Source organism: Cyanistes caeruleus, chromosome 38, assembly GCF_971803275.1.
Source record: "Cyanistes caeruleus chromosome 38, bCyaCae1.hap1.1, whole genome shotgun sequence".
Classification (NCBI taxonomy): Eukaryota; Metazoa; Chordata; class Aves; order Passeriformes; family Paridae; genus Cyanistes; species Cyanistes caeruleus.
Window position 1 is genome coordinate 310,650 of NC_141739.1, and position 13,515 is coordinate 324,164.

Here is a 13,515-nt window from a genome sequence, read left to right on the forward strand (position 1 = left end):
GGGGGGGGGTCCCGGTGACTCGGGGGGTCCCGGGGGGGTCCCGGGGGGTCCCGGGGGGGTCTCAGGGGTCTCTCGTGTCCCCCCAGATGTGGACGAGTGCTCGCTGTTCGCCCCCGCGCTCTGCCGGGGGGGGCTCTGCGTTAACAGCGCCGCCGCCTTCAGCTGCTTCTGCCCCAGCGGCTTCTACTTCGAGCCCGAGCACCTGCAGTGCGTGGGTGAGACCTGCCAGGACCTGTCTGAATCTGCCAGGACCTGCCGGGACCTGCCGGGACCTGCCGGGACCTGTCTGTGTCTGTCTGTGTCTGTCTGTGTGTGTCTGTACCTGCCAGGACCTGCCAGGACCTGCCGGGACCTGCCGGGACCTGCCAGGACCTGCCGGGACCCGTCTGTGTCTGTCTGTGTCTGTCTGTGTGTGTCTGTACCTGCCAGGACCTGCCAGGACCTGCCGGGACCCGTCTGTGTCTGTTTGTGTGTGTCTGTACCTGTCTAAACCTGCCAGGACCTGCCAGGACCTGCCGGGACCTGCCAGGACCTGTCTGTGTCTGTCTGTCTGTGTCTGTTTGTGTCTGTACCTGCCAGGACCTGCCAGGACCTGTCTGTGTCTGTCTGTCTGTGTCTGTTTGTGTCTGTCTGTGTGTGTCTGTGTGTGTCTGTGTGTGTCTGTACCTGCCAGGACCTGCCAGGACCTGTCTGTGTCTGTCTGTCTGTGTCTGTTTGTGTCTGTGTGTGTCTGTACCTGCCAGGACCTGCCAGGACCTGCCGGGACCTGTCTGTGTCTGTCTGTGTGTGTCTGTGTGTGTCTGTACCTGCCAGGACCTGCCGGGACCTGCCGGGACCTGCCGGGACCCGTCTGTGTCTGTTTGTGTGTGTCTGTACCTGTGTGTGTGTGTGTCTGTCTGTCTGTACCTGCCAGGACCTGCCAGGACCTGCCAGGACCTGTCTGAATCTGCCAGGACCTGCCGGGACCTGCCGGGACCTGTCTGTGTCTGTCTGTGTCTGTCTGTACCTGTGTGTGTGTGTCTGTGTCTGTCAGTACCTGCCAGGACCTGTCTGTGTGTCTGCCTGGACAAATCTCCCCCAAATCCCCCCAAAACCGCCCCTAAAACTCCCCAAATCCACCCCAAATCCCCCCAAAACCCCCCCAAATCCACCCCAAATCCCCCCCAAAACCAAACCCCGTTAAATCCCCCCCAAACCCCCCCAAATCCCCCCAAATCCCCCCCAAATCCCCCCAAACCCCCGAAAATCCCCGTTAATTCCCAGTTAATTCCCCGTTAACTCCCCGTTAATTCCCCCCCAAACCTCCCAAAACCCCCCCAAAACCTCCCCAAATCCCCCCCAAATCCCCCCAAACCCCCCCGAGCCCCCCCCGAACCCCCCCCGAACCCCCCAAATCCCCCCCAAATCCCCCGAAAATCCCCGTTAATTCCCCGTTAATTCCCCCCAAACCCCCCAAACCCCCCCAAAACCCCCCCAAACCCCCCCGAGCCCCCCCCGAACCCCCAAATCCCCCCCAAATCCCCCCCAAATCCCCCCAAACCCCCGAAAATCCCCGTTAATTCCCCGTTAATTCCCCGTTAATTCCCCCCAAACCCCCCAAATCCCCCCCAAATCCCCCCAAACCCCCCCGAGCCCCCCCCAAACCCCCCCGAGCCCCCCCCGAACCCCCAAATCCCCCCCAAATCCCCCCCAAATCCACCCTAAACCTCCCCAAAACCCCCGAAAATCCCCGTTAATTCCCCGTTAATTCCCCGTTAATTCCCCCCAAAACCCCCTAAACCCCCCAAAACCCCCCCAAATCCCCCCGAGCCCCCCCGAGCCCCCCCCGAACCCCCAAATCCCCCCCAAATCCCCCCTAAATCCCCCCAAAACCCCCGAAAATCCCCATTAAATCCCCGTTAATTCCCCGTTAATTCCCCCCAAACCCCCCAAACCCCCCAAAACCTCCCCAAATCCCCCCCAAACCCCCCCAAACCCCCCGAGCCCCCCCCGAACCCCCCCCGAACCCCCAAATCCCCCCCAAATCCACCCTAAACCTCCCCAAAACCCCCGAAAATCCCCATTAAATCCCCGTTAATTCCCCGTTAATTCCCCCCTAAACCCCCAAATCCCCCCAAACCCCCCCAAACCCCCTCAAACCCCCCCGAACCCCCCAAACCCCCCCCAAATCCCCATTAAATCCCCGTTAATTCCCCGTTAATTCCCCGTTAATTCCCCCCAAACCCCCCAAATCCCCCCCAAATCCCCCCCAAACCCCTTCAAACCCCCCCAAATCCCCCCGAGCCCCCCCCAAACCCCCCAAATCCCCCCCAAATCCCCCCAAATCCCCCCCAAATCCCCCCAAACCCCCTCAAACCCCCCGAGCCCCCCCGAACCCCACCGAACCCCCCAAATCCCCCCCAAATCCCCCCTAAATCCCCCCAAAACCTCCGAAAATCCCCATTAAATCCCCGTTAATTCCCCGTTAATTCCCCCCAAACCCCCCAAATCCCCCCCAAATCCCCCCAAACCCCCCCGAGCCCCCCCCAAACCCCCCCGAGCCCCCCCCGAACCCCCAAATCCCCCCCAAATCCCCCCCAAATCCACCCTAAACCTCCCCAAAACCCCCGAAAATCCCCATTAAATCCCCGTTAATTCCCCGTTAATTCCCCCCAAAACCCCCTAAACCCCCCAAAACCCCCCCAAATCCCCCCGAGCCCCCCCGAGCCCCCCCCGAACCCCCAAATCCCCCCCAAATCCACCCTAAACCTCCCCAAAACCCCCGAAAATCCCCATTAAATCCCCGTTAATTCCCCGTTAATTCCCCCCAAACCCACCAAACCCCCCCCCAAATCCCTCCAAACCCCCCCAAATCCCCCCGAGCCCCCCCCGAACCCCCCAAATCCCCCCCAAATCCCCCGAAAATCCCCGTTAATTCCCCCCCAAACCCCCCAAATCCCCCCAAAACCCCCCCAAACCCCCCCAAACCCCCTCAAACCCCCCCGAGCCCCCCCGAACCCCCCAAATCCCCCCCAAATCCCCCGAAAATCCCCGTTAATTCCCCGTTAATTCCCCCCCAAACCCCCCAACCCCCCCCCAAATCCCCATTAAATCCCCGTTAATTCCCCCCCAAACCCCCCAAATCCCCCCCAAATCCCCCCAAACCCCTTCAAACCCCCCCAAATCCCCCCGAGCCCCCCCCGAACCCCCCAAATCCCCCCCAAATCCCCATTAAATCCCCGTTAATTCCCCCCAAACCCCCCAAATCCCCCCCAAACCCCCCCAAACCCCCTCAAACCCCCCCGAGCCCCCCCGAGCCCCCCCCGAGCCCCCCAAATCCCCCTCCCCAGATAACGACGAGTGCTCCGCGGCCGAGGCCGAGCCGTGCCTGGGGGGTCTCTGTGTCAACACCGTGGGCTCCTTCCACTGCTCCTGCGACCCCCCCCTCATCCTCGACCCCTCCCAGCGCCGCTGCGTGGCCAACGACACCGGCCCGGGTGGGTTTTGGGGGGCTCGGGGGGGTCCCCGAGATCGGGGGGGGGGAGGGGAGCCGGGTTTGGGGGGGTTTGGGGGGGATTTGGGGGGGATTTGGGGGGTTAGGAGGGATTTAAAGGGGATTTTGGGGGGTATAAAGGGGTTTAGGAGGGGTTTTGGGGGGAGTTTTGGGGTTTAGGAGGGGTTTTGGGGGGCTCGGGGGGTTCCCGAGATCGGGGGGGGGAGGGGAGCCTGGTTTGGGGGGGTTTGGGGGGGTTTGGGGGGGATTTGGGGGGTTAGGAGGGGTTTAAAGGGGGTTTAGGGGGTTTAAAGGGGATTTTAGGGGGGTTAGGAGGGGCTTTGGGAGGGTTTTGGGGGGCTCGGGGGGGTCCCCGAGATCGGGGGGGGGAGGGGAGCCGGGTTTGGGGGGGTTTGGGGGGGATTTTGGGGGGTTTGGGGGGATTTGGGGGGGTTAGGAGGGGTTTAAAGGAGATTTTGGGGGGTATAAAGGGGTTTAGGAGGGGTTTTGGGGGGAGTTTTGGGGTTTAGGAGGGGTTTTGGGGGGCTCGGGGGGAGTTTTGGGGGGCTCGGGGAGTCCCCGAGATCGGGGGGGGGAGGGGAGCCGGGTTTGGGGGGGTTTGGGGGGGTTTGGGGGGGATTTGGGGGGTTAGGAGGGGTTTAAAGGAGATTTTGGGGGGTATAAAGGGTTTAGGAGGGGTTTAAACGGTATTTTGGGGGGTTAGGAGGGGTTTAGGAGGGGTTTTGGGGGGCTCGGAGGGTCCCCGAGATCGGGGGGGGGAGGGGAGCCGGGTTTGGGGGGCTTTGGGGGGGTTTGGGGGGGTTAAACCGGATTTTGGGGGGTTTAAACGGGATTTTGGGGGGTTAGGAGGGGTTTAGGGGGGTTAGGAGGGGTTTAAAGGAGGTTTAGGAGGGGCTTTGGGGGTCTCGGGGGATCCCCGATATCGGGGGGCGCTCGGGGACCCTGATTTGGGGGGTTTTGGGGGGGATTTGGGGGGGTTTTGGGGGGTTTTGGGGGGGATTTTGGGGGGGATTTGAGGGGTTTGGGGGAGGGGTCGCAATAGAGGGGAGACAGAAAATCCCAATTTTGGGCTCACCTGAGCTCCCAAATTCCGGGGATTTTCCAGGCTCCCCATAACGAGAATGGAATTTTGGGGTTCGGGACCCCCCGAATGAGACCCCTCCCCAATTTTCCGCCCCCAGAGGGGTCCCTGGGGCTGTGCTGGGAGGGGGCGGAGCCTCACCTGCATTTTTGGGCTCACCTGAGCTCCCCAATTCCGGGGATTTTTTAGACTCCCCATAACTGGGGTTGATTTTTGGGGTTGGGGACCCCCCGAATGAGACCCCTCCCCAATTTTCCGCCCCCAGAGGGGTCCCTGGGGCTGTGCTGGGAGGGGGCGGAGCCTCACCTGCGTTTTTGGGCTCACCTGAGCTCCCAAATTCCGGGGATTTTTTACAATGCCCGTAACGAGAACGGAATTTTGGGGTTGGGGACCCCCCGAATGAGACCCCTCCCCAATTTTTTCTCCCCCAGAGGGGTCTCTGGGGCTGTGCTGGGAGGGGGCGGAGCCTCACCTGCATTTTTGGGCTCACCTGAGCTCCCAAATTCCGGGGATTTTTTAGACTCCCCATAACTGGGGTTGATTTTTGGGGTTGGGGACCCCCCGAATGAGACCCCTCCCCATTTTTTTCTCCCCCAGAGGGGTCTCTGGGGCTGTGCTGGCAGGAGGTGGGGCCGGACCTGGTGTGCGGGAGGCCCCGCAGGGAGGCTCAGGTGTCCTACACCGAGTGCTGCTGCCTGTACGGGCAGGCCTGGGGCATGGAGTGCGCGCTCTGTCCCGCCCCCCACTCCGGTGAGACCCCCCGGGACCCCCAAACCCAACCCCGGGACCCCCAAACCCAACCCCGGGACCCCCAAACCCAACCCCGGGGCCGGGGACCCAAACCAGTTTGGGGACTGGGACCAGTTTGGGGACTGGGAGGGGCTCAATGGGGACGGGAGGATGCGGGACCCCCCAAATCCAACCCCGGGACCCCCCAAATCCAACCCCGGGACCCCCAAAATCAACCCCGGGACCCCCAAACCCAACCCCGGGACCCCCAAACCCAACCCCGGGGCCGGGGACCCAAACCAGTTTGGGTACTGGGAGCACTGGGAGGGGCTCAATGGGGACAGGAGGATGCGGGACCCCCCCGGGACCCCCCAAATCCAACCCTGGGACCCCCCAAACCCAACCCCGGGACCCCCAAACCCAACCCCGGGGCCGGGGACCAAAACCAGTTTGGGTACTGGGAGCACTGGGAGTGGCTCAATGGGGACAGGAGGATGCGGGACCCCCCCAAATCCAACCCCGGGACCCCCCCGGGACCCCCCAAATCCAACCCCGGGACCCCCAAACCCAACCCTGGGACCCCCAAACCCAACCCCGGGGCCGGGGACCAAAACCAGTTTGGGGACTGGGACCAGTTTGGGGACTGGGAGCACTGGGAGCACTGGGAGCACTGGGAGGGGCTCAGTGGGGACAGGAGGATGCGGGACCCCCCAAATCCAACCCCGAGACCCCCCTGGGACCCCCCAAATCCAACCCCGGGACCCCCAAACCCAACCCCAGGGCCGGGGACCCAAACCAGTTTGGGTACTGGGACCAGTTTGGGGACTGGGAGGGGCTCAGTGGGGACGGGAGGATGCGGGACCCCCCAAATCCAACCCCGGGACCCCCAAACCCAACCCCGGGACCCCCAAACCCAACCCCGGGGCCGGGGGGTGGCGGGGAAGGGGCTGGGACCCAAACCAGTTTGGGTACTGGGACCAGTTTGAGGACTGGGAGGGGCTCAGTGGGGACGGGAGAATGCGGGACCCCCCAAACCCAACCCCGAGACCCCCCTGGGACCCCCCAAATCCAACCCCGGGACCCCCAAACCCAACCCCGGGACCCCCAAACCCAACCCCGGGACCCCCCAAACCCAACCCCGGGGCCGGGGACCCAAACCAGTTTGGGTACTGGGAGCACTGGGAGGGGCTCAATGGGGACAGGAGGATGCGGGACCCCCCCGGGAACCCCCAAATCCGACCCTGGGACCCCCCAAATCCGACCCTGGGACCCCCAAACCCAACCCCGGGACCCCCAAACCCAACCCCGGGGCCGGGGGATGCTGGGACCCAAACCAGTTTGGGGACTGGGACCAGTTTGGGGACTGGGAGGGGCTCAATGGGGACGGGAGGATGCGGGACCCCCCAAATCCAACCCCGGGACCCCCCAAATCCAACCCCGGGACCCCCAAACCCAACCCCGGGACCCCCAAACCCAACCCCGGGGCCGGGGACCCAAACCAGTTTGGGGACTGGGAGGGGCTCAATGGGGACAGGAGGATGCGGGACCCCCCCGGGACCCCCCAAATCCAACCCCGGGACCCCCAAACCCAACCCCGGGGCCGGGAGGTGGCGGGGAAGGGGCTGGGACCCAAACCAGTTTGGGTACTGGGAGCACTGGGAGCACTGGGAGGGGCTCAGTGGGGACGGGAGGATGCGGGACCCCCCAAATCCAACCCCGAGACCCCCAAATTCAACCCCGGGACCCCCAAACCCAACCCCGGGACCCCCAAACCCAACCCCGGGACCCCCAAATTCAACCCCGGGACCCCCAAACCCAACCCCGGGGCCGGGGACCCAAACCAGTTTGGGGACTGGGAGGGGCTCAGTGGGGACTGGAGGATGCGGGACCCCCCCGGGACCCCCTTGGGACCCCCCAAAAAACCCCAAAAAACCCCCTAAAAACCCCAAAATCCCCCAAACCCCCAAAATCCCCCCAAAAAACCCAAAATCCCCCCCAAAAAACCCAAAAATCCCCCCAAAATCCCCCCGAAAATCCTCCCCAAAAACCCCAAAAAACCCCAAATCCCCCCTAAAACCCCCCAAAAATCCCCAAAACCCCCCCAAAAACCCCCAAAAATCCCAAAAAACTCCCCAAAACACCCAAAACCCCCAGAAAAACCCAAAAAACCCCAAAATCCCCCCCAAAAAACCCCAAAATCCCCCCTAAAACCCCCCAAAAATCCCAAAACCCCCAGAAAAACCCAAAAAACCCCAAAATCCCCCCCCAAAAACCCAAAAATCCCCCCAAAATCCCCCCGAAAATCCCCCCAAAAAACCCCAGAAAACCCCAAATCCCCCCAAAACCTCCCAAAAATCCCCAAAACCCCCCAAAAACACCCAAAACCCCCAGAAAAACCCAAAAACCCCCAAAATCCCCCCTAAAACCTCCCAAAAATCCCAAAACCCCCAGAAAAACCCAAAAAACCCCAAAATCCCCCCCCAAAAAACCCCAAAATCCCCCCTAAAACCCCCCAAAAAATCCCAAAAACCCCCCAAAAAACCCCAAAAAAATCCCCAAAATTCCCCCCCCAAAAACCCCAAAATCCCCCCTAAAACCCCCCAAAAATCCCCAAAACCCCCCAAAAATCCCCAAAACCCCCCCAAAAACCCCCAAAATCCCCCCAAAACCCCCAGAAAAACCCAAAATCCCCCAAAATCCCCCCCCAAAAAACCCCAAAATCCCCCCTAAAACCCCCCAAAAATCCCCGAATCCCCCCCAGCCCCCCCAAACCTCCCATCCCCCTCCCCAAATTTCTCTCTCTCACCCCTCCCCCCCCCCTTTTTTTTTTTCTCTCCCCTCCCCCTCCCCCCCCCCAGACGATTTCGAGCTCCTCTGCAACGCCCTGAGACCCCCGGACCCCTCCCCCCACCTGCCCCTCCCCCACTTCGGGCCCCTCCCCTACGGGGGGGGTGGGGGAGGGGCGGCAGGACCCCCCCCGTTTTGGGGGGTTCATCCCGACCCCCCCCCCTTCCCCTTTTTTGGGGGGGGCTACGAGCCCCTGGGGGGTGGGGGAGGGGCGGGGGGGTTCGCCCCTCCCCCACCCCCGCCCCTCCCCCACGGCCCCGGGGGGTTCGGGGGGGTTTTGGGGAGGGGGAGGGGACCCCGATTTGAGCCGCCCCTCCCCCCCTGGGAATTTCAACCCCTGGGGACCCCCGAGGAGGAGGAGGAGGAGGAAGGTGAGGGGGGGGGGAGGGGCTTGGGGGGGATTTGGGGGGGATTTGGGGAATTTTTGGGGGGGATTTGGGGGGGATTTGGGGAATTTTTGGGTTTTTTTGGGGGGGATTTGGGGAATTTTTGGGTTTTTTGGGGGGGATTTTGGGTTTTTTGGGGGGGATTTGGGGATTTTGGACCCCCGAGGAGGAGGAGGAGGAGGAAGGTGAGGGGGGGGGGGAGGGGCTTGGGGGGGATTTGGGGGGGATTTGGGGAATTTTTGGGGGGATTTGGGGAATTTTTGGGGGGATTTGGGGAATTTTTGGGTTTTTTTGGGGGGTATTTTGGGTTTTTGGGGGGGATTTGGGGATTTTGGGGGGGATTTGGGGATTTGGGGGGGATTTGGGGAATTTTTGGGGGGGATTTGAGGAATTTTTGGGGAATTTTTTGGGGGGATTTGGGGAATTTTGGGGATTTTTTGGGGGATTTGGGGGGATTTTGGGAATTTTTGGGGTTTTTTTGGTGAATTTTGGGGTTTTGGGGGGGATTTGAGGAATTTTTGGGGAATTTTTTGGGGGGATTTGGGGAATTTTTGGGGAATTTTTTGGGGGGATTTGGGGGGTATTTTGGGGTTTTTTGGGGTTTTTTTGGTGAATTTTGGGGTTTTTGGGGAGAATTTTGGGGGGGATTTGAGGAATTTTTGGGGAAATTTTTGGGGGGATTTGGGGATTTTTGGGGGGATTTGGGGGGGATTTTGGAGTTTTTTGGGGTTTTTTTGGTGAATTTTGGGGTTTTTGGGGAGAATTTTGGGGGGGATTTTGGGAATTTTTTGGGTTTTTTGGGGTTTTTTTGGGGGGGGGATTTGGGGATTTTGGGGGGGATTTGGAGGGGATTTTGGGGGGATTTTTGGGGGGACTTGGGGGCGATTCGGGGAATTTTTTGGGTTTTTTTGGGTTTTTTTTGGGGGGGGGGATTTGGGGATTTGGGGGGGGATTTGGGGAATTTTGGGGGGGATTTGAGGAATTTTGGGGGTTTTTTTGGGGGGGATTTGGGGGGGATTTTGGGAATTTTTGGGGGTTTTTTTGGTGAATTTTGGGGTTTTTGGGGAGAATTTTGGGGGGGATTTGAGGAATTTTTGGGGAAATTTTTGGGGGGATTTGGGGATTTTTGGGGGGATTTGGGGGGGATTTTGGGAATTTTTGGGGTTTTTTTTGGTGAATTTGGGGGTTTTTGGGGAGAGTTTTGGGTTTTTTTGGGGGGATTTGGGGCTTGGGGGGATTTGGGGGGGATTTGGGGATTTTTGGGGGTTTTTTTGGGGGGGATTTGGGGGGGATTTTGGGAATTTTTTGGGTTTTTTGGTTTTTTTTTGGGGGGGGATTTGGGGATTTTGGGGGGGATTTGGAGGGGATTTTTGGGGGAATTTTTGGGGGGGATTTGGGGAATTTTTGGGGAATTTTGGGGGGGATTTGAGGAATTTTTGGGGGGATTTGGGGGGAATTTTGGGGGGGATTTTGGGAATTTTTGGGTTTTTTGGTGTTTTTTTTGGGGTGGATTTGGGAATTTTGGGGGGGATTTGAGGAATTTTTGTTTTTTTTTTTTGGGGGGGCGGGTCCTGGGGTTTTTTTGGGGAGGGGTCTGAAGCCCCCCGACCCATTTTTAGGGGTTCTTTCGGAGGAGTGCGGGGTCCTGAGCGGCTGCACCCACGGGCGCTGCGTTCGTTTGGGCGATTCCTTCACCTGCGCCTGCGACCCCGGATTCCGCCTGGACCCCGCCCGCCTGGATTGTCTGGGTGAGACCCCTCCCCAAATTCACACCGGACCCCCCAAACCCCGATTTGGAGACCCCTCCCCAAAAAAAACCCGAAAAAAAAATGTATATTGGAAAAAAATCGGATTTTTTAGAGGTCAAAACACCCGAAAATCGGAGATTTTGCCCCAAAAACGGTCGGAGACCCCTCCCCAAATTCACCCCGACCCCCCAGACCCCGATTTGGAGACCCCTCCCCAAAAAAACCTGAAAAAAAAATGTATATTGGGAAAAAATCTGATTTTTCAGAGGTCAAAACACCCGAAAATCGAAGATTTTGCCCCAAAAACGGTCAGAGACCCCTCCCCAAATTCACCCCCGACCCCCCAAACCCCGATTTGGAGACCCCTCCCCAAAAAAACCTGAAAAAAAATGTATATTGGAAAAAAATCTGATTTTTCAGAGGTCGAAACACCCGAAAAATTAAAAAAAATTGGAGATTTTACCCCAAAAACGGTCGGAGACCCCTCCCCAAATTCACCCCGACCCCCCCAAACCCCGATTTGGAGACCCCTCCCCAAAAAAAACTGAAAAAAAAATGTATATTGGGAAAAAATTTGATTTTTCAGAGGTCAAAACACCCGAAAAATCAAAAAAATTCGGGGATTTCTCACAGAAGAGGTCGGAGACCCCTCCCCAAATTCACCCCGACCCCCCCAAACCCCGATTTGGAGACCCCTCCCCAAAAAAACCTGAAAAAAAATGTATATTGGGAAAAAATCCGATTTTTTAGAGGTCAAAATGCCCGAAAATCGTAGATTTTACCCCAAAAACGGTCAGAGACCCCTCCCCAAATTCACACCGGACCCCCCAAACCCCGATTTGGAGACCCCTCCCCAAAAAAACCCCGAAAATTCCATTTTTTCCACTTTTAACCCAAATTTTCCCTTTTTTTCCCTCAAATTCCCACTTTTAAACCCCGAACCGCCCCCAAAAAAACCCCAAAAATTCAATTTTTTCAACTTTTAACCCCAAATTTCCCTTTTTTTCCCTCAAATTCCCACTTTTAACCCCTCAACCCACCCAAAAAACCCCGAAAATTCCATTTTTTCCACTTTTAACCCCAAATTTCCCTTTTTTCCCCCCAAATTTCCATTTTTTCCTCCCCAACCCCCCCCTAAAAAACCCCGAAAATTCCATTTTTTCCACTTTTAACCCCAAATTTCCCTTTTTTCCCCCCAAATTTCCATTTTCCCCCCCAAAAAAATCCCGAAAATTCCATTTTTTCCACTTTTTAACCCCAAATTTCCCTTTTTTCCCCCCAAATTTTCCCTTTTTTCCCCCCAAATTTCCATTTCCCCCCCCAAAAAAAACCCCGAAAATTCCATTTTTTCCACTTTTTAACCCAAATTTCCCTTTTTTCCTCCCCAAACCCCCCCCAAAAAACCCCGAAAATTCCATTTTTTCCACTTTTAACCCCAAATTTCCCTTTTTTTCCCTCAAATTCCCACTTTTAACCCCCCAACCCCCCCAAAAAAACCACGAAAATTCCATTTTTTCCACTTTTAACCCCAAATTTCCCTTTTTTCCTCCCCAACCCCCCCCTAAAAAACCCCGAAAATTCCATTTTTTCCACTTTTAACCCAAATTTTCCCTTTTTTTCCCCCCAAATTCCTACTTTTAACCCCCCAACCCCCCCTAAAAAAACCCCGAAAATTCCATTTTTTCCACTTTTAACCCCAATTTTCCCTTTTTTTTCCCCCAAATTCCCACTTTTAACCCCCAACCCCCCCTAAAAAACCCCGAAAATTCCATTTTTTCCACTTTTTAACCCAAATTTCCCTTTTTTCCTCCCCAAACCCCCCCCAAAAAACCCCGAAAATTCCATTTTTTCCACTTTTAACCCCAAATTTCCCTTTTTTCCTCCCCAAACCCCCCCAAAAAAAACCCAAAAATTCCATTTTTTCCACTTTTTAACCCAAAATTTCCCTTTTTTCCCCCCAAATTTCCCTTTTTTCCCCCCAAATTTCCATTTCCCCCCCAAAAAAAACCCCAAAAATTCCATTTTTTCCATTTTTTAACCCCAAATTTCCCTTTTTTTCCCTCAAATTCCCACTTTTAACCCCCTAACCCCCCCTAAAAAACCCCGAAAATTCCAATTTTTCCACTTTTAACCCAAATTTTCCCTTTTTTCCCCCCAAATTTCCATTTCCCCCCCCAAAAAAACCCCCGAAAATTCAATTTTTTCAACTTTTAACCCCAAATTTCCCTTTTTTCCCCCCATTTCCAGACATCGACGAGTGCTCGGTGCCTCCCCCGCGCTGCCTCCCCGGCCGCTGCCTCAACACCCCCGGCTCCTTCCTCTGCCTCTGCCCCCCCGGGACCCCCCCGGGGCTGGACCCCCCCCGCTGCCCCTCCCCCACCTGAAGCCCCTTCCCCAAATTGATTTTTTATTGATTTTTTATATATATATATTAAAATTATATCAAAATAAAACAGAAAGTTTTTCTTTTTTCACCCCGAATTTCCCCTTTTTTTCCTCAATTTTAAACCCAAATTTCCCCTTTTCCCCCCAAATTTCCCCTTTTTCCCCCCAAATTTCCCCCTTTTCCTCAATTTTAACCCCAAATTTCCCATTTTTCCCCAATTTTAACCCCAAATTTCCCCTTTTTCCCCAATTTTAACCCCAAATTTTCCACTTTTAACCCAAATTTCCCCTTTTTCCTCAATTTTAACCCCAAATTTCCAATTTTAACCCCAAATTTTCCCCTTTTCCCCAAAAATTTCTACTTTTATCCCCAAATTTTCCACTTTTAACCCCAAATTTCCCCTTTTTCCCCCCCAAACCCCCCCCAAAAACCCCAAAATTCCCAAATTTCACCCTAATTTCCCCCAATTCAGCTGGACCCCCCCCGCTGCCCCTCCCCCACCTGAAGCCCCCTCCCCAAATTGATTTTTTATTGGTTTTTTTTATATATATATTAAAATTATATCAAAATAAAACAGAAAGGGTTTCTTTTTTTCACCCCGAATTTCCCCTTTTTCCTCAATTTTAACCCCGAATTTCCCCTTTTCCTCAATTTTAACCCCAAATTTCCCCTTTTTCCCCAATTTTAACCCCGAATTTTCCACTTTTAACCCCAAATTTCCACTTTTCCCCCCAAATTTCCCCTTTTTCCTCAATTTTAACCCCAAATTTCCCACTTTTAACCCCAAATTTCCCCTTTTTCCTCAATTTTAACCCAAAATTTCCCACTTTTAACCCCAAATTTCC

General features: G+C 56.2%; 1 protein-coding gene across 1 annotated transcript in view; it reads left to right on the plus strand.

Annotated features, from left to right (window-relative positions):
• The window catches only part of LTBP4 (latent transforming growth factor beta binding protein 4), a 40,617-nt gene extending 27,441 nt beyond the window's left edge, over positions 1 to 13,176 (plus strand). Inside the window, exons 19-23 of the mRNA XM_086872086.1 lie at positions 87 to 215; positions 3,330 to 3,476; positions 5,172 to 5,324; positions 10,156 to 10,284; positions 12,532 to 13,176. Coding sequence (XP_086728212.1) covers positions 87 to 215; positions 3,330 to 3,476; positions 5,172 to 5,324; positions 10,156 to 10,284; positions 12,532 to 12,668 — 695 coding nt within the window. The 3' untranslated portion in view covers positions 12,669 to 13,176. The remainder of the gene's footprint in view (positions 1 to 86; positions 216 to 3,329; positions 3,477 to 5,171; positions 5,325 to 10,155; positions 10,285 to 12,531) is intronic.
• Positions 13,177 to 13,515: the final 339 nt, after the last annotated feature.